The sequence below is a fragment of the Desmodus rotundus genome, chromosome 2 (genome assembly GCF_022682495.2).
Source record: "Desmodus rotundus isolate HL8 chromosome 2, HLdesRot8A.1, whole genome shotgun sequence".
NCBI classification, from domain to species: Eukaryota; Metazoa; Chordata; class Mammalia; order Chiroptera; family Phyllostomidae; genus Desmodus; species Desmodus rotundus.
Window position 1 is genome coordinate 6,461,106 of NC_071388.1, and position 24,274 is coordinate 6,485,379.

Genomic DNA, 24,274 nt, shown 5'->3' on the forward strand with positions numbered 1-24,274 from the left:
TGAGTTTGAGTGTTGTGCTGTGGCTAACAACCACCTTTAATTTATTAACCTAATGCTTTTATTTGCAATATCCTTGGTATTGTACCATTGGTTATTGTACCATTTGTACCATTGGTGGCACAAATGTTAATTAAAAGGTAAATGTGTAATTACTATTAATATATGTGTATATGTAACATATATAATTTATGTTAAAATCAATATTAATTTATATTATATTTATAATTAACATAACATATATAATCACATCACCACCCCAAATGAACTTGGGCTTAAGCATCCAGGGCTTAAGCATCTACACATACCTTACTTTTCCTTTAATTAAGAAAGAAACACTCAAAACTGAAGTCATTGATAGAATCATTCATTTTTGCAAAAATGAATAAAATAATTTTTGTTGGCATACTAACCTCTATGAAAGGAATCAGGTTTAAAACCATTTTTAATGTCTGGGTTTCATTATTAGACAATATTCAGAGGACTTAAAAATTAAGATATTGGATATTTCATGTCAAAAATACTTACAATTTTAAACTTATTTTAAAAAAATGACCATATTTTGCCTTTTATTATCTTTATCTTGTTACATATCTAATTCGTGCCAATGAGTTCTTTACATTTTCCTTTTACCTAAAGAAACAGCTTATGAACCTTTCAGATGAAGAGCTTGGCACGGTGTCTGGTGCAGATTAGACAGTCAATAAGCAAGTGTTGATTGATTATTCAATTGATCACTCTGGAACAGAGGCATCAAACTCATTTCCACCGGGGGCCACATCAGCCTCTCGGTTGCCTTCAAAGGGCCGAATGTAATTTTAGGACTGTATAAATGTAAATGTAACCACTCCTTAACAGTTAAGCGAGAGCTTGGTGCTGCCACTGGGTAGAAACAAGGTGCCGAGCTTGGTAAAACAAGGTAGAGGGCCTGACTCGGCCTGTGGGCCTTGTGTTTGCCACCTGTGCTCTGGAAGTTTCTCCCAGATGTTAAAAATCTGCAGTCCAGAGTCTGCTGTAACCTGTTTACCAGTGTTTATGAAAGGGCATCACGCATTTCTGGGAGAGAGTTCTTTGACTGGAGAGAGAAAATTGTTGTAATTCTTTCTGGAAAGGGCTTCTAAGCTTTAAAGATGGCCACCTTCATAAGAAGTGGCGGTAGGTGGAACAGTCACTCACCTGGACCCCGGGCTGAGAGAAGGTGTGGCCTTCAGAGCTGGGTGTGAGCAGGAAGGGAGAAACCTCTGGGAGAACAGAGCTGTTTCTCTGCATTGCTCTTGTGGGTGCCGGGAGAAAGGTCCACCAGCTTTCCCCAGCTTTTTCTCTGTCCTTCCCCTGCCAATGACCTCCACGCGGGGTTTTCAGTTTCCTGTATTACTGAACTCCTTTTGTTCAACGCGACTCACGTTCCTGTGTTTATAACTGTGACTGAGTGCATTTGTGTGGGTATACTTGGTATTTGAGTTGCATAGTAAATTGCCTTTTTTCTGTTTTCTTCTTGGTCTTCTCCCAATCATCATCTTTCTTTTTAACCAATTCTTATTTATTTTTTAGCATTAAAGCTTAGGAGAGAAAAAGATGTTGAAGATCTCACACAAAAGCTGTGATAAGAGCATGTCTCTTCTTACTGGGTTGGTTATACCATGATTTAAACATTGATGAGTTTAAAATTTCAGAATTTAAGTAATCACTCAGCTTATCCTTTATAATGAAGAGGTGTGATATTATTGTTTTCTTTGAATACTTAGTGAAATTATTTGTGTTGTATAATATAGTTGGATAAAGGATTTAACTTACGTAAATATAAGCAAAACATTAAAAAAAAAAAAAACCCAGTCTAATAGTTATCTTTCTCTTCTCTTGACCAGATTAGGAAAAAACAACAAGAAGTAGTGGGCTTTTTGGAAGCTAATAAAATCGACTTTAAGGAATTAGACATAGCCGGTGATGAAGACAACAGGCGGTGGATGAGAGAGAATGTTCCTGGAGAGAAAAAACCTCAAAACGGGATTCCTTTGCCTCCCCAGATCTTCAATGAAGAGCAGTATTGTGGGGTGAGTTTTGGTTTCTTGGAAAATTCTTCTCGCATGTATGTTTCTCAGAAATTGGTTAAAGCGGATGACTTTTGAGGCAGCATTTGAAGTTGTTCACAGTTTTCAGGTATGACCTATTTCTACCATCCAGTATCTGGATAGTAGGTCCCTTGTGAATAAGCTATTATTTGAGACTTACAACATGATGGAAACAGTAAAATGATGATTCAGAAGTTCTTGGGATTATTCTGGGTTCCTTATTTTTATTTGAGGAATTGAGGGCACTTTTCAAACACAGTGTGCCTTTAGTTGGAAGGGGTTGCAATCAACCTGGCAGTGGACACACGTGTACCCCGGAGGCACAGGGTAGTTTTCACGTTTATCAAGAGTGATTTGCAGAAGTCACGTCTTACTGTGGATGTAAGATAAATGTGCGTAAATGTGTCTAAATGGTTTAAAACCAGTTCTGGACATTCTGATTGCAACAGCAGTTTTATTGTATCCATTTAATGGTTCATTTCACCATAAAATCCCTTTTCCTTCAGAGTTTACAGATTCTATTTAGTAAGTCAAATTGTTGAAAAGGAGGAACATATACAAACTCAAAGGACTTTAGAACCTGAGAACTGGGAGTTATCTCAGGGGTCGTCTAAGCTTCCTAGGTCACTTTTCAGATGCCGCAATGTAAGTGGCCTGTATGTGGTTTTAGGTTTCTTGACACACGTAAGGGTAGGGTCAGCAGTAACGCGGCTGAGTTGGTTTGAGTGGTGGCTGGCTCAGGCGAGGCCACCCAGGCTCCTGTTTCTGGGTGAGCCCTTCTGCGACACTGTTGAAGCTGCGTCACAGCCCGGATGACGAAGATTGGCAGTAATAAAGTAGTCTGGGGGAAGATCTTTTGTATTTTACTGATAAAAACATGGAACTCTTCTGAGTTGTTGACAACTACACTACTGAAGAGTTGGTTTAGGGCTGGATCCCCGGTGGAGAGCTGACCCCTGGGTGGGGTCTGAGGTGGGGGTGGAGCTTCCCTGAGCTTCAGCTTTCAATGGACCGCTTGGTTTTAGATCACAGTTTCCTCCATTCTGCCCAAACAACCTCTGCTTCAAGCCCTCTGTGATCTTATGGCTCCTGGTATCGGAAGGGCCTGAGATGAGTCTGGGCCCTTGGAAGCTACTAGAACAACAGCAGGTTGTTTTAGTCTCTGCTGATCAGCCCCAAATCCCTAGGGCCAACCAGTAAGGAAACCAGCTAAAGCTGTGAAACTCTTGGAGAAGCCTTTTACTGTGAACACCTATCTGAGTGTTGTTAGCAAATTCCTGAGCACGAACAGTGTGCGTGTGTGTGAGTGAGTGAGTGAATTCTCACTGTGCTGCAGTAGGCATATTAAAAGTGTGTAAAAACAAATGTAAAGTTCACAGATTTCTTAACTTTGAGTCATCTTTGGCAGAGCAAATCGGCATAACCTAAATTAATGACTAATAAAAAAGAGATCAACTTAGGTGAGTATCCTGGCTCACAAGTGTGCAAAGTGTTTAAACATTCTTTTTCTTTGTTCCAGGATTTTGACTCTTTCTTCTCTGCAAAAGAAGAGAATATTATTTATTCGTTCCTGGGTTTAGCTCCCCCGCCAGGCTCACAGGTAGGCTTGAACACCTACCTGTGAGGTAGGTGCAGGTTATAGTGCAGGTTATAATACGTGAAGACAGAAATCAGCAGCGAAGACTGTTTAATAAATGATGATATTTAAATTAAATGATTTCAATACACTCCTTATTCTGATGAACTCTTATGCATAGAGATAATGCAAAGATTTTACTAACACGTTCCAAAACTATGCTTTTCATATATATATATATATTTTTTTTAAGTTTAATTTTAAAAAATATTTCTTTTATTTATTTTTAGACCGAGGGAAAGGGAGGGAGAGAAACATCAATGTGTGGCTGCCTCTCATGCACCCCCAATTTGGGCCCTGGCCTGCAACCCAGGCATGTGCCCTGACTGGGAATCGAACCAACAACCCTTTGGTTCACAGGCTGGCACTCAGTCCACTGAGTCACACCAGCCAGGGTGCTTTTCATATTTTTGCTTCATTATACTGTGTTATACAATAAAAATAGAAGTAAAATAAAACAAATGAAAGTTTTACAGTACCTTTAAAAAAGAAATATCGTTGCATTCAATAATCTGAAGTGTGCTAACTAAATGTGTGAAAATATTGTTGTGTTTATGAAATTTTGTCATGAATTCTCATATCCCTTATATTAGTTAATTTTATAATGATATATCACCTGCTTTAATTCTTTCTATTTAAAACAAATTAAACTCTGCTTTTTTAGTCTGATAAAGAGGGAAAAAGTAAGAGCTAGACTCAAGAACAAGGTGAGTTTCATTAGTTTTTTTTTTTTCCCCCTTCCAGTACGGTTTCATCTGTGATTATATATAATTACGTCTATTAAATAAAGAATTGTGCTAATAAAGTTAATGTCATGAATTCATCCAGTGATGATCACCCAGCCTCTCTCGTTGCAGCGACCCCTGCATTCCTCCCCTCTGCCAACAGACCCATACAGGACTCTCCGTAGACACAAGACAAGCACACGTTTATTTGACTCGTTTATTTCGCTATTCATTTGTGTGCTTGTTTGTGCCCAGCTTCATTTCTAAAGAGATATGCGATGACTGAGCCCAAATTAATTCTCACTATAGGAGAAACAACTCAAATCCACCTTGTAGAGATGGGCTTGTCCCAGAGGCATGTGTCTTCCATAAGTCAGCAGTCTTTGGGTGATGACATTGAGGCGTCCTAGTACTTAGGCTAACACCTGCAGGCCTGGCACTAACGCCTTCCCCAGACGGTAACACGTAGACTCCCCAGTTGGCTAAGGGGATATAAGAGGCAAAAACCTTCCTTTTTAATGGAATACCTGGCTGGCTTTGGCATCTTAAATGTAGCCTATTACATACACTTTATTAAGAATTTAAAACAAGTACTAAAGGGTATTCCATGCAAATTCATCTTTTTTTACTTGGAATTGGAGTTTGGTTTAGGAGTGTGTTAATGGGTCACGTTAGTTGAGTTATTACATTTCAGGGCTGGTGCCTTCATGTTAAGGTCCATTCCTTGGTGGCGACACTGAGGTCACTTGTGTCATGGTGGGTGGAGGGAAGAGTGTTGTAGGCAGAGAAGAGCAAGTGGAAAGGCCCTGAGCTTGGAGAGATCTACGGCCTGCCAGGGGCCCATGTGCTAGAGCTGGGGGAGGGCCCCCCGGGAGCCGGCAGCGGCAGGCGGGCAGCGCCCTGGACCCTGTCTTAAGGGCAGTGGAGACACTGTAAGCGTTTTGAGCAGAGGGGTAAAGGAACCTTACTTCCTTCTTTAAAACTCATTTTGGCTTCTGTGGGATGAATGGATCAAAGAGGTACAAGCTACGATAGTCATTCAGATGAGATGTTGTGGCTCGGACCGGGGTGGTGGGGATGGAACTCTACAGAAGTGGGTGACTTTAGCGTCTGTTTTGGAGGAGGAATTGATGAGACTTGCTGATGGGCCTTTGCTAAGACCTTTGGTGCTGTCAGCGTTGCTTGGGTTTGCAGGTGTTTATGTGTGCACATGGGAAAGTCCTTCAACTATCCTTTGGGAAGACAGGCACTTGATTTATGGAGATGATATTATTTGTCACAGTGTCTTTTTGTAGTAAACAACATTGTGGAGAAGTCAGCAAGGAAATTAATCTCACTAGGGCTAAAAATAGACACTCTTGACAATTATGTAGACATGTACCCTTATAAAGTGATAGTAAGCACCACAAGGAGCATTATTGCTTTTAGAAAATTTTTCTCATCTTAGGCAGGCTGTGCCAGACCAAGTACCAGGCTAGTTTTCCCAAGAGGGCTTTCTAAGTGTGCTTCGTCTTCATAAAGTCCACCTTCGTTCTTTACAAGCATCTGGTCACATCTGATTAAATGAGCATCAGTTTTAATCCCACGCTCCAGTGGAGACCTTGGTTGCATAACTGGTTTCCAATTTTGCCCTAGTAATAGGGGATACAGATTTTCATTGAGCCAAGGCAAGTAACTATATTGCCATAACGAATAAAAGGGCTCAGTAAGAATTTTTAAAGTCTGGAGGGGTGAGGCAGAGAGAATATCATTTACAAACATTTCCTTTCAACTTACAAAAGTAGAGTCTGCTACACTGTTATGATTCATAAGAAGCTTAAGAGGAAAGACAGAGGGCTTCCTTATGTATCCAGAATATAGAACATTAAGGTGACGTCAACAATATTGCGAACAAAAGCTGCCATCCTCCCTCATCGATTCATTTAGTCCTGTGGACGTAATTCTTGTTCCACTGGATCTGGGGTGAATAGTCTCATGAGCCCATCTGCCCCTTGACCACAGTTCTGGAAATCCTGACTTAGGGTTGCAAAAGCTTCTAGGGAAGCAGCAAAGTAAAACAAGCTAAGAAAAACATCCCTGGATGACCAAAGACCTGAGATGACTGTGCTTCATTTATTACTGATAATTTTCAGATGTGAAAGGCTTGATGAGAATATAACGAGAATGAGGCACCTGCCAAGAAAATGTGGTGGTTTCCGCGGTGTGCAAACAACATAAAAAGTTAATCCAAGAAAGTTTTAGATAAAATGTCTACAAAGGCTATTTTCGAAGAAGACAGCAAACGTTATACCTTATTGGTAAAAATGGACGAATACAGGAAAAATATTGCTATAACGTAATCATCTAGACACCTACTATACTGCAGATATATGAAGCATATGTACCATGCAACGTTCCATGAGTGCTAAGCGTATTCTTACCGTGTGTCGTAGGGATGTATCAACGCTCTCACATAACGAGATTCAGTCGGTCTGGAGTAGGCCCTGAGACCTATATATGAATAAAACTGCTTGTGTAGGTGATGGGCGTCCCCAGCTGAAAACCACTGTCCTAACACGTGCTCCACTTACTGAACTCGTTGTGCCATTACTCAGAATTGCTTTCCACGGGAGCCCCCTAGTCATACCAGAAAAGGAACGTGGAAACCTTTGATTGCATGTCACGTTTGGCTAGATCGAAATGAAAGAAGTTGAGTCATGACCTCATTAACACTTAAAGCAAGTACCTGAAGTTATGGTTGATGGCGTGTTCCGTCACTGTCGAACGCCAGGCTGTGAAGCAGCAGGATCAGTGTCTCCTAGGCATTCTTTGAGGGGAATGTTGCTAAGATGCCACTGGAAACTGCCCAGTTGTATTTATAGAGAGAGTCCCTGCAATCGGGAGAGAGAAGTCCAGTCATGACAGTGTTAGAGCGTGACGTGCGCAGACTGCCGTTGGGGTTGACCACTCAGTGCCAGCACTTGTGTGTCCCGGTGGGTGCTGTCCTCGTGGGAGCCCCTCAGGGAGTTCTGACATCACAGCAGCAATACCGACATTGCTCCAAAGAGGTTTCAGGCCCTGGCTTGTGCGGCTTAGTGGATTGAGTGCTGGCCTGCCAACCAAAGCATCGCTGGTTCAATTCCCAGTCAGGGCACATGCCTGGGTTGCGGGCCAGGTCCCCATTAGGGGGTGTATGAGAGTCAACCACACACTGATGTTTCTTTCCCTCTCTTTCTCCCTCCCTTCCCCCCTCTCTAAAAATAAATAAATAAAATCTTTAAAAAAAAGAGAGAGAGGTTTCAGATCTCATTTGCGTCCTGGAGGCATCTCCTAGCAGAAGCTGCATTTTGAGGGTGCACCCATGTGTGGTGACGAAGACACTGCTAGTATATCTGGATAATACAATTTTTGGCCCCAAATGACGTGTGATTAAAAGTTTTGATACTTGTTTTCTGGTACGGTTAGTGGGCTCCCCTTGAAAGCAATTTTGGGTGGTGGCAAAAACTGTTTAAATAAGGGCAGCATGTCCCAGTCACGTGAAGGAGGAAGAGCAGACAATTCAGATGCCTGCACATGAAGGAGCTTGAAGGGAGGAAGCAGAGGGAGACTTGGAGAAGAGTGGGTGAGATCCATAAAAGACATGAATTTGGAGTGAAAGCATGTTCTGGAATTTCCTCATTTACAACTGCGAGATGAACAGCAAAGAACACGGACACTGTCGAGGGCCACACTCTCGTTCAAGAAGATCAGCAGGGGATATACTTCAAACGTGAACCAAAACACAGAGAAATAGAAATCACGAGGGAAAGTCAAGAGTTGAGAATCAGGTCTCCAACACAGGAGACCTGGTGTGTGACTAACGGGAGTTCCAGAAAGAATGAGTAATCAGAGAGATCTGGGAGGGCCTTCTGGTTGGAGACGAGGTTGATTCCTCCCCTGCAGCCCCTTGTCTCATGACTGTGCAGGAAAACCAGAGAGGGTGCTGCCCGAGGAGTAGAAACTAGAGAAGAACCCCTGATAGATGGAAAGCAAAAACCGTTGGTTTGAAGAAGGGAACCAAGGTTCCAGTACGGGCCAAAGCCGGGTGTGGCTCTCAGGGCCCTCCACACCCCCAGGAGGTGTATTCCAGCTGTAGGTGCTGGCTCTGGGCATCAGTTTGGAGTAGCCGGACAGGTGGAACCCTCTCCCTCACCTCCATGCTGCCCTTTGTCCTAGCAGTGGGCAGTGGGCAGCAGAGGTGCCTGCCACCTGGGTGGAGTGGTGAGCGTGAGCTGGGTGGGCAGGCCCCGGGGAGCTGCTCTTCCCCAGGAGGAAGAGGGAGAAGGGTAGATACTGGCAGCCAGCCTCCACCCTGGGTGTACATCAGAATCCCTGGGTACCTGTTAAAGTTATAAAAGGGACGGACGGGCTGCCTCTAGATCCATGAAGCCTTAAACTCCGGGGTGGAGGTGGAGAGCTCCCTGGTGAATTCAAAATGCTTCTAATGTTGAGAACCACTTCCACTATTATCATTGTAATAATAGTGAAATCAAGAATTTTAAACTATCTTGGAAAAATCTAGGAGTGTGGAAGGGGGCATGTGAAAAAGGACATCTGTGAGCATATACATACAAGGATATTGTGTGGATGGGGGATTGGTCAGCTCTCCTTCAGGCCCTCTGATTACAAGTACGCTAAACCTTTTGTTGTTATTCCATACTTATCTGAAGCCTTCTCCATTTAAAAAATATCTAGTTTCTCTCTGGTCCTCACATTAGATGCTTTCCATCCTATGGATACACCATACTTCGCTTTTCCATTCATCCTTCGATCACCTTTGGATTGTTTCACCTGTTGGCTGTTGGGAACAATATAAAGTTGGGTGTACAAATCATCTCCTCTTTTAAGTGTCAGCTCCTTCTAGAATCTTCTTGTGTTGGTTCATTCCCCTCCTGTTTTGACTTTTTCAAAAACGTTTTTTAAAATTTTCATTTAAAAATGTTTTGTCCTGAGTTCAGAGTCACCCTGTGTTGGAGGACTGGGTCCTAGAGGGGACTGCGTGGCTGTTCTGGAGTTGGCATCGGCAGTGAGGTTGGGTTTAACAAGGATTGAGCCACACGTTATTCACAAGGACACAAAAAACTGTTATTCAAATAGAAACTGAAAGAAAAGGATGAGAAAACAACAGGCCTATAGAACCACAAAGGAAGCTGGAGTAGAATTAATAATATCAGATAAAGAGGAATTCAAAGCCAAAGGCATTAACCAGGGAAAAGGGCTATTATGTAATAGAAAATGGTGTCAGGAGCTATTTTAAACATGCACACAAATACAATGAACAAACTTAATGTAGTAGATATATTCAGGATGTACATATACACACACAAAATAATGCTGGATAGATTTAATAGAATGTGTTTTCCTCGTTTACTTATTAAACAGTTTCCAAAGCTGTCATACACTTGGTCACAGAAAACCTTCATAAACTTCAAAAAGGGGTGCTTTAGCAGACTGCATGCTTATCCCACACATAGACCTACAATCTGAAAGGGAAACATCATAAAAATGTGAGAAACAGATATACCCCATTTAAAATAACTCCATATCCAAGTGACAATAAAACTGACACTACAAGCCATCAAGTAATAAACAAAATATTGTTTCATACCGTAATCCCAACATATAGCTGGATTAATCAAAAGAGCATAAAGCAGGAGGTATAAACCCTTACTCTGACTTGTAGTGGACACTTTCTGCCTTTGCTTTCTTGTCTCTGTGGTGTAAATGGTGGTGACTGTCCTTCTTACTGAGGTCACAGTGTTGTGCAGATAAAATGAGGGATAAAGACAAAAAAACTTGAATAGTTAAATGATGTTAAAATGCAAGCTATTATCCTCAAAAATACCCTGAAACATTTTCAATTGGTATGACGCAGGTGACAAAGCCGACTGAGGAAGAGTCTCCCCTTCCCAATGGCGATGTCGTGGGAGAGGCGCAGAGCACCGCAGAGGTAAGAGTTGGTATCTCGAACCAGCGTTCTGCAGACCGGTTTCCTCAGGATGTCAATGTGGTCCTCACCTTTCCGTATCTATGTCTGTCCGTCCACCTTATCTATCGTCCGTCTGTCATTCTGTGTGATCATGCATCCATCCACTCACCCACCCATCGGTCTTTCCTCTTTCCAGCCAGCCATCCATCCACTAGCTGTCTGTCTATCTAGCACCTATCTAATCTTTTTAAATCTCTAAAATTATAAAGCCTCCCTCCCACAGGAACTATAGAAAACAAACATTGCCTAAATATTGAATCCTTTGGCATTCTCTTCATAAGCCTTAAAGAGGTAAATTGAAACTCCTCATTTGACAGGTTATTACTCTACGGTGCTCGTGAATCAGATCTGTTGAATTTCACCAAGAGCCCCAGTCCGCTGTTTCGATGGGTGGTGACCCTACACTCTAGTGCAGCAATTTTCCCGGCGTGTGGCAGCACACGGCGGGGACACGAGGGTTTTTAAAACGTGCAATACCTGACTATTTGGTCAGGGACACTGACCTCTTCTCCCTTAGATTGTCACATAAAAAAGTGACAACGGCCAACACAACAATAGCCGTCTGGTGTGAATAAATCAAAATTGTACCTAATTTTTAAAATCAGATTGCAGGAAGTATAATATATTTTTTGGTGTGCCACGGAATTTTATCAATTAGTTTGTGTGTGCCAGGAGATGACAAAGGTTGAAGGTCGCGTCTCTAGTAGCTAAGTGACCGAATAAGCAGGAGGTCTACGATTGTCTGTTTATACAGTGCGCATCCTAGTAAGGCCACCCTGGCACTGGTGGCCTGGCATTTCCTGGGAAGCTTATCTCAGATGAGTGACATGATGGGTTTCCTTTGTGACCAGGGAACAGAGACAGCTGAAGAAAGTGGTGAAAATGAGGCACGAAAAGAGGACAAGGAAGATGAGGACAACCTCGCTGAATCCCAAGAGAAGAATGTGAGTGCTGGCTTTTCTCACCGTGGTTTCCTGAGGCTCAGGTCTGTTCACCCAACATTTATGGAGCTCCTCCCAGCTGCCAGGAGTCTTCCTGGGCACAGCGTGAGGATGAAAGGAGGGAGCCAGGAGTTTAGCCAGGGAGGACGTGGGTCATTTTCATCCAACGTGTTAACTGCTGGGCTGGAGGTGGGTGCAGAGCTAAAAGGAAGCCCGAGGAAGGACCTGAACCCAGGCCTGGAGAGGCAGTCTAGACAGGACTTTAGTAGTTTGTCATTGTGTTGTTAGAGTTAGGTCGAGGGTTAGGTCGAATTCTTGTTCTTTATAAAACAAGGGACCTTATTCCTTGGTCACGAGCAATGGCAGGCTCCCAGCCTACATCCATCAAGAGCCCTGCCTGCTGGGGACACAGAGCGCAGGCTGTTTTGTGGGAAGCCAGTAGGAGCTGAGGATAGAAAGGGGGCCCCTGGGGAGGGGAACTGGTATCAGTTAAAATCCAGTCAGGGAATCGTAGCTCTCAGTGGATCCGAGGCCTGTTCCAGTTGAGGGGGTTCCACTTCAGGAGCCACAGGACAAAGGGTGGGGGAACGTGAGGAGGGGAGAAGACTGGTTCTAGAAGCGCCAAGCTGGGTAATGGGGGACCAGATGGACCGCTTATTCCAGGAGTTCTAAGAATGTGGCTGGGAAGGCAGGTAAGGGGGGAAGCAGGTACAGAGGGAGCCCGAACAGGTGGGGTTGTGGGCCTTGGGCTGAGCCTCCCCTTGGCAGAGTTTCAGTGGGCTTCTGTGTTGGTGCAATTGTAGCAAAGACCGTTGTTTACTGAACCCTGATGGTTTGCACTTTTACCTAGTTATTGTTTCCAAAGTGGTGTGGGTGGTTGGATCCCTGTTCCCAGCACATGGGTTGTGTCTAGGAAGGGCGCCCAGACTGGCAACCTGCTGTGAAAGTGGGGGTTTGGGGCGTGGGCATCCATCCGCCTTTAAGGAATTTAAATCTGGGAGGGCCTAGGGCAGTAAACTCCTCCTATTTGAAGATTGATGTTTCAAAATATGCATAATTTAAGACCCTTCGAAGTTATTTTTTTATTTTGAAGAAAGATGAAATCTTTCATTTTGACCTGGAAGTTAAATGGGGTTTCACGGCAGCCTGTGTCATTCAGAAATAATAAATTTAAATGAAATATAGGGACAGTTTCATTATCTTATAATTTAAAAATCTGTTTTTATAATCTGAACTTGGCATGAATTGCCTAATGCATTTACAGTGTTATTGATTTAAACATCAAGATTCAGTTTGCTTCTTTTAAGAGAGAGAGAGAGAGATAAGAATGGTACACCCAATCCCTTTCTCCCTTGAGGCCAAGAAGAAGGCGGTGGGGGGGGGTGGTTTGTACGGTCAGACCTGCTCCCACATCAAGGGCAGAATCTGCTTCTGTCTTCCAGCCCCCAGGCCAGGGTTAGTTCAGCAACGTGATCAGCCATCCAGTCTGCGGGTTCTCTTTGTTACTGGTTTTTTTTTTTTTTGCTTTTTTTTTTTTTTTTGAGAATATAATCATGCATTTCCCAATAAAGTATCTTTTTAAAAAAATTAAAACAAAATTTTTACTTTTTAATTTTTTATTATTTTTAAAATTTTTTATTGTTATTCAATTACAGTTGTATGCCTTTTCTCCCCATCCCTCCACCCCACCCCAGCTGAACCCCCCTCCCTTCCCCACCTCCATCCTCCCCCTTGATTTTGTCCATGTGTCCTTTATAGTAGTTCCTGTAATCCCCTCTCCTCACTGTCCCCTCCCCACTCCCCCTGGCTATTGTTAGATTGCTCTTGTTTTTTTTAAATTCTGAGCCCAGAGTGAATTATAACCTTGTGAATTCTGATAGGAATTTAAAAAATCATTTTTGTTACTTTGCATGGGCTGTGATGAAAAAAGTGAGTACAGGAAAGTTTTTAAATTTTAGATGAAGATATTAACATTACATTATCAAAGTCATTTTTTAACTTTTTAATAATATTCATTCCAAAGAAGACAGATTCTGACTTTTTCTCATTTGATAAGTGATATATACTCTTTGACTGACTTTAATTCAGTTAAATAACAAAAACAACCCCATAATTTGTCAATAAACAGATTAAAAGTGACATCATAATATGATTCGCTTTGGGAGTGAATAGGGAGGATGCAGAAAGGAGACAAAAGCTGTCTGATGTTCAGAAGCTGCGTTTTGTGCTCTCAGAAGCTGCTCTGTTTTTGTGGCTCTGGGGTCTGTCCGTGGACGTGAGGCTAGGACGGCCAGCCAGCTTGCTGTTCGTTATCACACCTTCCCCACAGGGCTCCCAGGCTTAGGCAGGCTCATTTGTGATCAACAGAAAGGCCAGTTAGATCTCAGTGTTTTACCTTTTTAACACTGATTTTCAAAGTACTAGACACATCCTGGTAGGTTCTTGTAGACATTACAACCCAGGAAAAGCCAAGTCTTTTAGATGAAAACTCTGGCTCTGTTGAACCCTTTCTAGAGGAGGTTTTGTGGATTCTTACATTTTTTCTCCTGTTGGCCCATGGTATTTAAATAGCTGTGCTCCGAGCTTCCCACTTTACCCAGCACTCCCTGAGCGACAGGAAGGACGTGGCTCTGTGGGCTGGGATTTGGTTCCTGAGACTTGTGTGCAAGGGGTGGCAGCTTCCACTGTTTCTCTCGATGTCATTACATTGGCTGTGCCTCCCCCTCATGGCTGTCAGGAAGTCCAGCCTGGGGGAAGTGTTTTTGGGACCCTCGGCTCCCCAGGGTCTCAGGGTCATCCTGCATCTTGGGTGGTGACTGGAAGGGGAGAGGGCTCTGCTACTTTGTCCGTGGTGGTCGTGTGGTGCGGTTTTCTGGCTGCCTGTCGTAGCTGTTGAGCACTGGTCCTGTGCAGAGTGCCCAGGGCCACCCAAGTGCCCCAGGGGTCCCTGGCTCTGCTTCTGTGTGCAGGCAGGACCTGGGCAGAACCACTCCTGGAAAGCCACCTCCCCTGTCCCCTCTGGCTGCTTCCATCTCCCCACTCCAAGCCCTAAGCTCCAAGCTCTTTTTTTCAGAAACCATGTAGCTTGATTACCTGGATTAGCCCAGGGTTTTGAACAGCAAGGCCTATAACTTCTTCCATGGGGGCTGAGAATCAGGACAAACATGTGGCTATTTTCTTGGAGTGTGGGATGGGCAGTAGCAACTTGACCCTGGCCCCGCAGTTTTGTGTAGTAAGGAGAACAAAACAAGAATCTGTAGCCTGGTGTTCAGCCACACTGTTTATGAAAAGGAATACAAATGCATTTTAACCTTTTATTCTAAAATAATTATGGACTCAGGGACATAGCACAGGTCTATGTGCCCTGCCGCTGGCTTCCCCCATGGTGACATTGTGTGGTATATGGCTGCAGGGTGACATCGGAGCCAGGAATACTCATTGCTGCATCTCTGTTAGGTAGACTACAGACCTTGTTCAGCGTTCACCACTTTTTAAACCTGTCACTTGTGTGTTAGGGACCATTTTCAAGTGCACGATGGTGCCAACTCCCGCAGGAGCTGGCAGCATCAGGCTGAGCGACACACCCGCTGAGTCAGCGCCGAGGCACGGGCTCATCCGTCTGATCTCAGCCACTGCGCGAGCTCACTCTGTGCACATGTGCACACTCAAACGATGCCCTATTGATGGGGAGAAATACTCACCTAAGAATGCTGTACTGATGGAGAAGACCAGAAACAGGACAGAAACTATTATCTCCTTTAATGATGTGGACCTCCCCTGACTTCCTCTGCAAGTCCCCAGGGTTCCTAAACACAAGGTGCCAGGGTGTGTGCCTCGGCCTGCTGACAGGGTGGGGCAGCGTTTGGGAGGCAGGAAGAGACCCTTGACTGATGCCGAAGGAGACATGGTCTGTAGCTGCAGACCTGCTGTAGGGGAGGGGGCTCCGTGAGGACCCAGGGGGTGATGAGGGGCTACGGGGCAGCGGGGGGTTCGTGGCTGGTACCTGAGGAGGGAAGGAGGAAAACGGCAGGTCCCCTCAGCTCCGGGGCACACTCTCAGAGGGACCGTAGACTGGGTCATCGTGAGGACCTTATAAAACTCTGGAAATGTTGAGGCTGCTTCATATTTGTGTTTGATTTTCATTGATTTTAAGTTGTGTTCTCTGCCAGCTCAAGTCCTCTCCAAAGTGTTTTAAGACTTTGGCCTGATTATGGTCTGTAAGTCACCCCAGCTCGGCTCCTTCCAAACCGGTTGGGAGGAAAGTGGCTTCTGCAGGAGGCAGACATTGATGGAGGCCCTTGGGCAGCTCCCATGTGCCTGCCGACGGGGAGAACTCAGGTGTTGCCGCCGCTCTGAGCCGGCTGCCCTGTTCAGGTGACTGCTGGCCAGCTCTCAGCTTCCTTCCATCCCTGCCACCTGTCCTAACCGGCCCAGCCCGGCCCTCACCACAGCTGACACCTGTCCTTACTGCTGGCCTCACACCACCTTGGCAGCCTGCTTCCCTGGCCAAGTTCCCACTTCTGAGGCTCCCCGACTAGCTTTCTTAGAAGAGCAACACGGTGAAAGAATTGAAAGTTGCAGCTTTGTTAGGGGAATGGTTTATACCCTGTCCTAAGATTTTGCAAGAGTTTGACCATGTGATTATACTTATTTAAAAAAAAACACAACTTTTTGTCACTATAATTATCTGCCCAGCATAATACCTTTTAAAAAGCCCTTTTTGTCAGCCTCACTCTCTGCCAACCATAAAAGTCAATCCAAGGATTGTATGTTGGTAAGGATCTGCCTGATTCTGATGTTTTACAATTCTGTGAACTCAGGATGGACATTTAAGTGTTTAGTCAATCTAGCCCACCCCCTCCTGAGAGGGATTTGAGACAGGAGGGGCTACCTACGTGCACTCATCCAACGGATGGGGTGCTGTCCCTGCCAGGCCCAGTTCCAGGGACTGGGCGTGGGCTGGGAAACACGGTCCCTGCCTCCAGAGTGCGGGCTCTGATGGGGCTGGTGAGGGTCAGATGGAAGGTTCTTCAGAGCTTGCTTGACCCGGGCATTTCTGTAAATTCTCTGAGCAATTCGTTTCTCTGCTTAATGTCTCGTTCAAGAAATGAAGGTCAGTTCAGGTATTGTTAAAGACCCCGCTGTCCCTGTCCTGCCGTAATGGCTGCTGGCCAGCCTGTGAGGCCCCTGCGGCCCTCCGGGCTAGCTCTAAGGATGACCCATTTTTAAGAGTGTATCTCTTCTTAATTCACTTGTTTCAGCTCAATATTGTTAGTACAAATAATTGGATTTAGAAAAATGTAAAACTCACAGAGCTGGTAATTCTGTGTTGCATATTGTGAATTTTCATTTGATCTGATGTGGACAAGAAGAAAATTAATGTTCTTTGAGATCGAAAGAGTTCGTAGCTGACTTTCCATGCTGCTTTACCCAGGTAACACGCAGACTGAGCTCACACCTTGGGTGCAGACAGTGGCTGGGTCCTGCAGATCCAAGATGAGTGGGATTTGCACACCTGAAACCTGTGTAATTTTGTCAGCCAGTGTCATCCCCAATCCATCCAATAAGAAAACCCCCCAAATGAGTGAGATACAGGTCAGGCCTCAAGGAGTACTCAGACCAGTCAGGGAGACAGATGAGAGATGATGATTACGGGAGCCACGCAGGGACCCTAACTCAGCCTTCTGGGCCAGGAACGTCTTCCTTGAAAATGTCATTTTAAGCAGCATCCTGGAAGGCATGGCTGATGTGAGAAAACAGCATGCTTGCCCTGTGGCTGAGACAAAGAGGGTGACGGTTGAGCCTAGATGGGTAACGGGGGGCCCGATGGTGGTGGCCTTCCAGCCATTCTGAGGATGACAGGTGTATCTTGAAAAAGTCAGAAGTTTTGTTGTCCTTTGTTGTCACGGCAAGGTCTGTTGTCTTTTAGAACGGTATGTCTGGCTACTATGTGGAGAACAGGTTGGAGACAGGGAGGACTGGAGGAGAAGTAACATGGAGGAGGAGGGCCAAGACACGGGCAGAATGAGGCAATATTAAAGAGGTTAAGTAGTGCGGTGGCTCAGAGGACTGAGCGCCAGCCTATGAACCAAAGGGTCTCAGGTTCGATTCCCCATCCAGGGCACATGCCTGGGTTGCTGGCCAGGCTCCCAGTAAGGGGTGTGTGAGAGGCAACCACACATTTGATGTTTCTCTCCCTCTCTTTCTCCCTCCCTTTCCTTCTCTCTAAAAATGAATTAAAAAAACAAAGAGGTTAAGTCATCGCATCACTGAGAACCAACCTCTGGATTTTGCAATGAGCGCAGGACTCTCTTTTCCTGGACATTCTTTTAGCAGTGAAACATGCATGCTATCGGTGGGTGTTTAATGCAAGGCCAGTCCGTGCTGGGGCTGACTCAGCCTCGGCCAGCTGGATCAGGGCTTTCAGGTTCTGCATTTTCCATGCCAGTCATCAGAAACCTGAGTATTGTTCTGGAACTGGCCGAGAACATAAGGCTGGGCTGGGGGTTGCCACAGTGTGGTGGGTCCTCTGTGACTTGCATTCCATGGTTTTGCCTGTTCTGTGACTCATCTTGAGAGGCAGCAGGTGGGGTACGGAGGGCTCTGATTTAGGAACCAGGAGCCTTGGAGTGAGTTCCAGCTGTGTTGCTCGCTTGCTCTGTGACCACTGGCAAATTGTTTAAATCTGTCCCTACCTGTCCAAAGAGGGAAGTGGGTGAGAGGATGCCTGTGGCTGTGGTTGCTTTTGCCTCCTCAGTCCGGGATGCCGTGAGCGCACTGCCCGAGCAGTGAGGCTGAGGAATTTTTAGGGACCACTTCTGTTACCCAAAGCAACCATCGTACTCCGGCCCCGGGGAGGTGGATCAGAGGGCCATTTTGGGAATGGATGGGAAGGCTTTACTTTCTTGCAATTTTAGCAGGTATGTCTTGGTTCTATTCCTTTGATCTGAGAAAAAAATAATTCCATAGAGAATATAGTCAGTAATACTGTGGTAGCTATTTGTGGGGCCCAGTGGGTACTAGACTTACCAGGGATCCCTTTGTAAATTATATAAATGTCTAATCACTACGCTGTACACCTGACACTAATAAAAAATACTATGGGCTGTCAACTGTAATTGAAAAATGAAAATAAATACCACTGCCACCCTTCCCCTCACTTTGTTAAAAAAAAAAAGAGAGAGAAATTCCAGTGGGCTGACAGAGCGGGGGCCTGTCTGAGCCTGTGATGGCCTCTGCCTCCCTCCGGTCACAGAGAGACACCTTGCAAATGTCTCCCTATAACCGGAAATCAGTGTGTGAGTGGTACGTGGTTCAGAAACGGTATCATTTTGTCTGATGGAGGAGGAGTGTCTGATCTACGTTTATTAATTGGTTCAAAGCTGTCATAAAGGCACACTTATAAGGACACAAAGGCAGAAAAGACGTAGTTTTGTTCCAATTTTCTAATCGCTTACATACATGGTAATCTATGGAAATTTACTAGGTAGCTCTATAGATCTGCAATATGTGTTGGACATAAAGATAGAAGTAAACACATAATTAAGCAGTATTAATAATTAATTCTATTTTCTCAGGTGTATGAGTGACAGAAAAGTGTCTTAATCTCCTTGTATTCCAAGGGCTTCAATCTATGATGCATGAGATAAGTAGGTATCACTTAGTTATCAAATCTTTGCTGTTTCTATGTTTTACACATAGATTATTGTCTTTCATTTTGATGAGCATGTATTTTATTACAGTTTGCTTAATATTTTAGAATCAACTTCAAACTCATGCTAATTTATATTTTTTCTTTAATTTTGGTTTATGGACCTAAGGAGGAAGAGGGAGAGATAGCAATGGAGGAGGTACAGTAGCAGATTTAATAGTTGTACTTATAAAAAGCACAGGCTTTTATAGTGAGAAAACTGTAGCTTTAGCCACATTCTCTTTGTTCATTGTGATATAAAGACACTGATGCAACCCACGCTCCCAGAAAATCCTTTCATCTGCGGAGAAGGGAAATACAAGTTGGAGATCAATTTATCCAGGAGAGGTGGCTGGAGAACGAGGGCTTGGCTCTAGTCCTTTTTCTGAGCCTCCGGTAGCGAAGGTATTGCCAGTGACGCGAGGCTGAGCTGGGCCAGGTCATTAGGTGGAGATTTCTTCTCCATCCCCTCACCCCCCATTGAACAGTGCAGTTTGTGCAGTTTGCATGGTGCCCCATGCTGCTGCTACGGCCGCCTCCTCTTCACCTCGCTGTCCTTCCCTGTGGTTATGGGGGTGGCTGATGCACCTGACACGGGGCAGGTGAGCTGGACTGTGGTTTGTGAGTCCTGGGAGGAGGGTGCCATGCAGTACAGGGCCACACAGGGGTTGCACTTAGATTGGTGTGAACAATCAGGGGGTTGGAGGTGGGCTCTGTTGTATGGAGAGGATAGGGTGTCCCTGGTTCTCATGGAGGATGTGATTGGCCTGTTTGTATATTTCGGGGCATGTGCAGATACCGTGCCAGGTCCCTGTGATGAGGAGGGTTGCTTGGCTGGGAGACCTCATCTGCTGGAGCGAGTGGGAGGGGGTGACCCATAGGTAGGCCATTTCAGGTCTTCCCGATTTTACCAGATGTCAAGACAGCAGCAGAGGGGGGCACCTTAGACGCTGTGAATTTCAAACACGTAGCTCTTCCTTAAGTGTCCAGAAGCTTTGTGACCTCAGGAAACCATATGGTCCCAGAATTTCTGTCAGGGATCTATCCAGGGATAAATAAAGGGTGAACATTATTGATAAAGGGGGAACATTATTGATTTGGGAAGACTTTTTTAACCTGCCTCCCCAACTGAGGTTATAGGACAGTGGTTCTCATCCACTGGCAGGCATTAGAATCACCTGGTGGTTTTGAACCTCAAGAAGCCTGCCTCCCTCAGCTGGTGACTAAGACCCTCCAAGGCTGGCAGGCCTTCTGGGTGTCTGAGAGCGCTGAGCTCTGGAAGCTTCCACGTAGGGAGAAGGGATGAGAGATCACATAGACATACAGGAGTCTCCAATTTCTTGTTTGGGTTATAGGATTCCACCCATGGCCAAGGACAAAAAAGAATTAGAATTAGCCAGGGCTGGTGTGGCTCAGTGGATCAAGAACTGGCATGAGAACCAAGAACTGGTTGAATTCCTGGTCAGGGCACGTGCCTGGGTTGCAGGTCAGGTGTTGGGCACAAGAGGGAACTGATCAATGTTTCTTTCACACATTGATGTTTCTATCCCTTGCTTTCTCCCTCCCCCTCTCTAAAAGTAAATAAATAAAATCTTAGAAAAAAGAATTAAGATTAGAAACATAAACATATACATTCAATAAAATAGTGCATTTAAGAAAGAAATGTCTGAAATGAATAAAAGTAGAATAAGAACTAAAATATAAGAGAATCAGGATAAAAGGTTAAGAATGAAAAATAAGAAAGTATTGGAAATTAAGAGTATTGAGGGTATAAGACTTAAAAGTACAATGAAAACATTAAAAGAAAAATTAGAAAACAGTGTTGAAATTATTAAGGATAAAATTTAAAGGAATAAAGGTTATCCTCTGTAACATGTAATTTAAACTGTTCCTGGGCTAGCTGGCATGTTTATTGTAGAGTCTGGGGTGTGCGTGTGTTGGGTGGGGTGTGTGGGAGGCTCTCAACTCTCATTTGGGACTTGGCACTCCCCTCCTCACTGTATCTGTTGACTCTTACTCTTCCCACTAATAAAGCGATTTTTGTTACAAACAGACGGGAGAAGTAACGGAGGAGGGGGCAGAAGGCGAAGCAGAGGAAGAGGAAGCTGAGAAAGGAGACGAACCAGGAGAAGGAGGAGAAGATTCTTAGGCCTTTCCATGCTTCACTTCTTCAACTGTTTCAGGTAGTCACCTCACTCTGGGTTGAAAACTTGTTTTACCACATGATCTCTATACCGCATTTCAGTGGTAACGGAAGTGGCTTCTAGTTCCAATCTATCTGTCTGTCTCCCCGAGGCTCGGGGCTGCCCCTTGCTGGAGCCACCCGGCTGGTGGACTGTCAGACCCGTGGCTTGGGCACTAGGGCAGGGAAACCGATGAATCCTAGGAAGGAGTGTACCTTTGAGGAAGAGCCTGCTGTGTCCTTATTTTCTCCCCTTTCTCCACGTGACCTTTGTTATGTGAAGGTACAGGCGGTGTTCTGTCATGAGCTTCTAGTACGCAGACCCCTCGGCCGATCGGTATACTTCCATGTTTATAGGGGAGCGACAGTTGATGTCCACGGTGGTGGCAATAATTTCCAACTTCCAAAAGCCACAAAGCTGGCTGTCATTCATGAAAGACAGATATTGCTGCTAGATATTTAGTGGTAAGAGCTCAGTTTGACATGTTTACCTATTAACTATTGACCAGAACACTCATGTAGAACACAGGAACAGTGACTTCACTTTAGGGATGTTTGATAAAAAGTGCGTTTGCGGCCTTGCAGTTTTAAACTTTTACCGATGATGGAAAACAGTTGTATAATCCTTATGTTTGGCAAGTGCCACCTAAAAATATTCTTAAGATAATGACAGTATCTAGTGATAGTAGATGTAAGAACATGGGGGAAATGCTCAAGGAGCAAGGGCCGTGCAGATGAGACAGAATGTGCGAAAACACCTAAAGATCACTAAGTGCTATAAAAATATCTGGTTTTACAAGACACGTAGCAAATACTTATGTAAATATATTGTAATTATTTGGCCCTGCAACCAAATCGGAGGCAGCAGTTTGCTCTGGTGCTATAAGGGTTCTTTTTAAAATTTAAGTTAAAATTAAGAATTTAAAAAAGTCTCCTTACTGTCCGTGTCACGCCTCCACACAAGACAGGTTTCTGCGCTGCTGGAGTCAGCGGCGCCCGGGAGGCAGGAGAGAGTAAGGGAGCGAGCCCCCCACCCACCCCACGGGTCTTCATAAGGTCTGCCTGCGATGGAGCTCCGCGCCCATTCAGTGCAGGGCGGGCGGAGGGATCTCCTGGAGAAGAAGAAAGAAACCCCCAGTGCTTTGTAAATTATCTGCCCACGAGTCACACCGCTCCCTGTACCAAAGCCCAGTTTGAATAGCACCAACCTCCTCTCATAACATACTCACGCCTAGACGTGAAAAGCTAATATATAGTCTCGGAGCTAAACACATTTTGAGGAAATCGTAGATCTGGTGAGAGTAGCCGTCATAGTTTGTTCTGGGACCACGAACGTTCCAGCACTCATTTACTTAAACTTCACGGCAAACCTAGCCCATCATTGGATGTTTCACCAGGCGGTTTCCTTCCTGTTCTCGGCACATATATTTCTACTTTATGGCCTAACATTATCATTTTGGGCATGACCCTTTTTCTTTTATTTACTTATTTATTTACTTTCCATTGTCACTATTGAGAGGTCTGGTGTCAGTCTTCCTGGGGTCCCTAATCCCGTTTCTGAGGAATAGGTTGAGAGCCATATTTGAAAAAAGGAACAACTGCAAGGTTAGTTTTCAGAGGTTTTCTGAAGAATGGTTGGAAAGGAAAATAAGCTGATATTTATCTTGACACCCCCCAAAAAATCCCCACAGTAAAAGACGCATATGTACTGTGTAAATTCACTTCTAGTCACTCTGATCGTGAAGTTCTCTGAGAGTCACGCAGTTCTAATGCGGCAGTCACGAAACCATACTGAATGTGGAACGGCGCGGCCGAGAGAACCCTTTGTGCTGGCAGATGGCTTTGTAGGCTGATTTAAACAACACCAAAGGGTGATGGCAGCTGTGGCCAGTGCATTGTGCCAGTTTCTTTGGTGGCTTCTGGTTCGGAATTCCGTCCACAGAAGCCTGTTGTGGGGTCAGAATGCCTGATCAGGAAGAAGCGAATCAGACAGCTCCCTACATCCCACCCCTGACCCCTGGAGGATTCAGTATCCTTCTGTAAAATGCAGCCTGGCCATGCAATCCAACGTTTGGCAAACCGTTCAGCCTTCAAAGACCAGCCTGTCTCGTCTCGTAGCTCACGTAGGTGGTGTTTAGGGAGAGTGTGGCAGTGAATGGAACCAGGAACACATTCTCATTTCCTGTGTCTGACACTGATGTTCAGGTGATGCCCCTGGAGAAATACCAGGTAGCAGGAGACTGAAATCACGCTCCCAGAGGGGCTCCCCCAGAACAAGACTGTCAGCTGAGCCTCTCTGCTCATTCTCCATGAAAACGCAGTGGGGACACCCTTGACACCGAAGACGTGGCCTTCCTTGTGGTGTTTGCCATGTGCTAATACAGAGAAAGATGTAAACCCAGTCTGGTTTCCTGTGAGAAACACTTCATTTCCTTTCGTGCGCTTGGAACAAATGAGGACTAGTGGTTTACAGAATAAAAGGCAATATTTCCCTTTCTTGCATGATCAACAGTGAGGATTGTGCTAAACACTCTTTCTCTCCCTTTAACAGCCGTCTCCCTAATGCTCTCCCTTTCTTTCAGAAAGCCCAAGTCATGAAGCAACATTTCAGCCGTCTCCCCACAAACCAGACTCGACACATGCCTTGGCCTGAAGCGAGCCTACCTCTCAGTGCACCTGGGGCTCACAGAGGACGTGCACTGGCTCAATTAGGTGTCTGTGGACCTTTCTACCTATCGCATCACCGTGAAATTCCACGTCAGGGCAACACGCATACCTTCTCGGGCCTCACATTTTTGGCCTTTGCCTAATTTTTTCTTTTGCTCTGCATGAATAGACCTTCTGACTAATACCCTGAAAAAGAAAAAAAAGAAAGATCTCCAAATATAGAACTTCTCTTTGTGCTAGGACAAGTATTTCTTTGTATGTGCCTTATACTACTTGCCTCAGAATTAGCTTTCAAAATAAAATGCTTTCCAGAGAACAAGCACACAAATAAAGATTAGTAGCAAAGATCTTGTCCCAAGA

At 44.8% G+C, this 24,274-nt stretch overlaps 1 protein-coding gene across 5 annotated transcripts in view; it reads left to right on the forward strand.

The window, feature by feature from the left end:
- Positions 1 to 24,274, forward strand: part of SH3BGR (SH3 domain binding glutamate rich protein) — a 37,468-nt gene extending 13,194 nt beyond the window's left edge. For all 5 annotated transcript variants that reach the window (XM_071220538.1, XM_071220537.1, XM_071220535.1 and 2 more), the window contains exons 2-7: positions 1,863 to 2,048; positions 3,586 to 3,666; positions 10,321 to 10,395; positions 11,286 to 11,378; positions 21,119 to 21,248; positions 23,830 to 24,274. In XM_071220538.1, the coding sequence (XP_071076639.1) occupies positions 1,962 to 2,048; positions 3,586 to 3,666; positions 10,321 to 10,395; positions 11,286 to 11,378; positions 21,119 to 21,214 (432 nt within the window). In that variant the 5' untranslated portion in view covers positions 1,863 to 1,961 and the 3' untranslated portion in view covers positions 21,215 to 21,248; positions 23,830 to 24,274. The remainder of the gene's footprint in view (positions 1 to 1,862; positions 2,049 to 3,585; positions 3,667 to 10,320; positions 10,396 to 11,285; positions 11,379 to 21,118; positions 21,249 to 23,829) is intronic.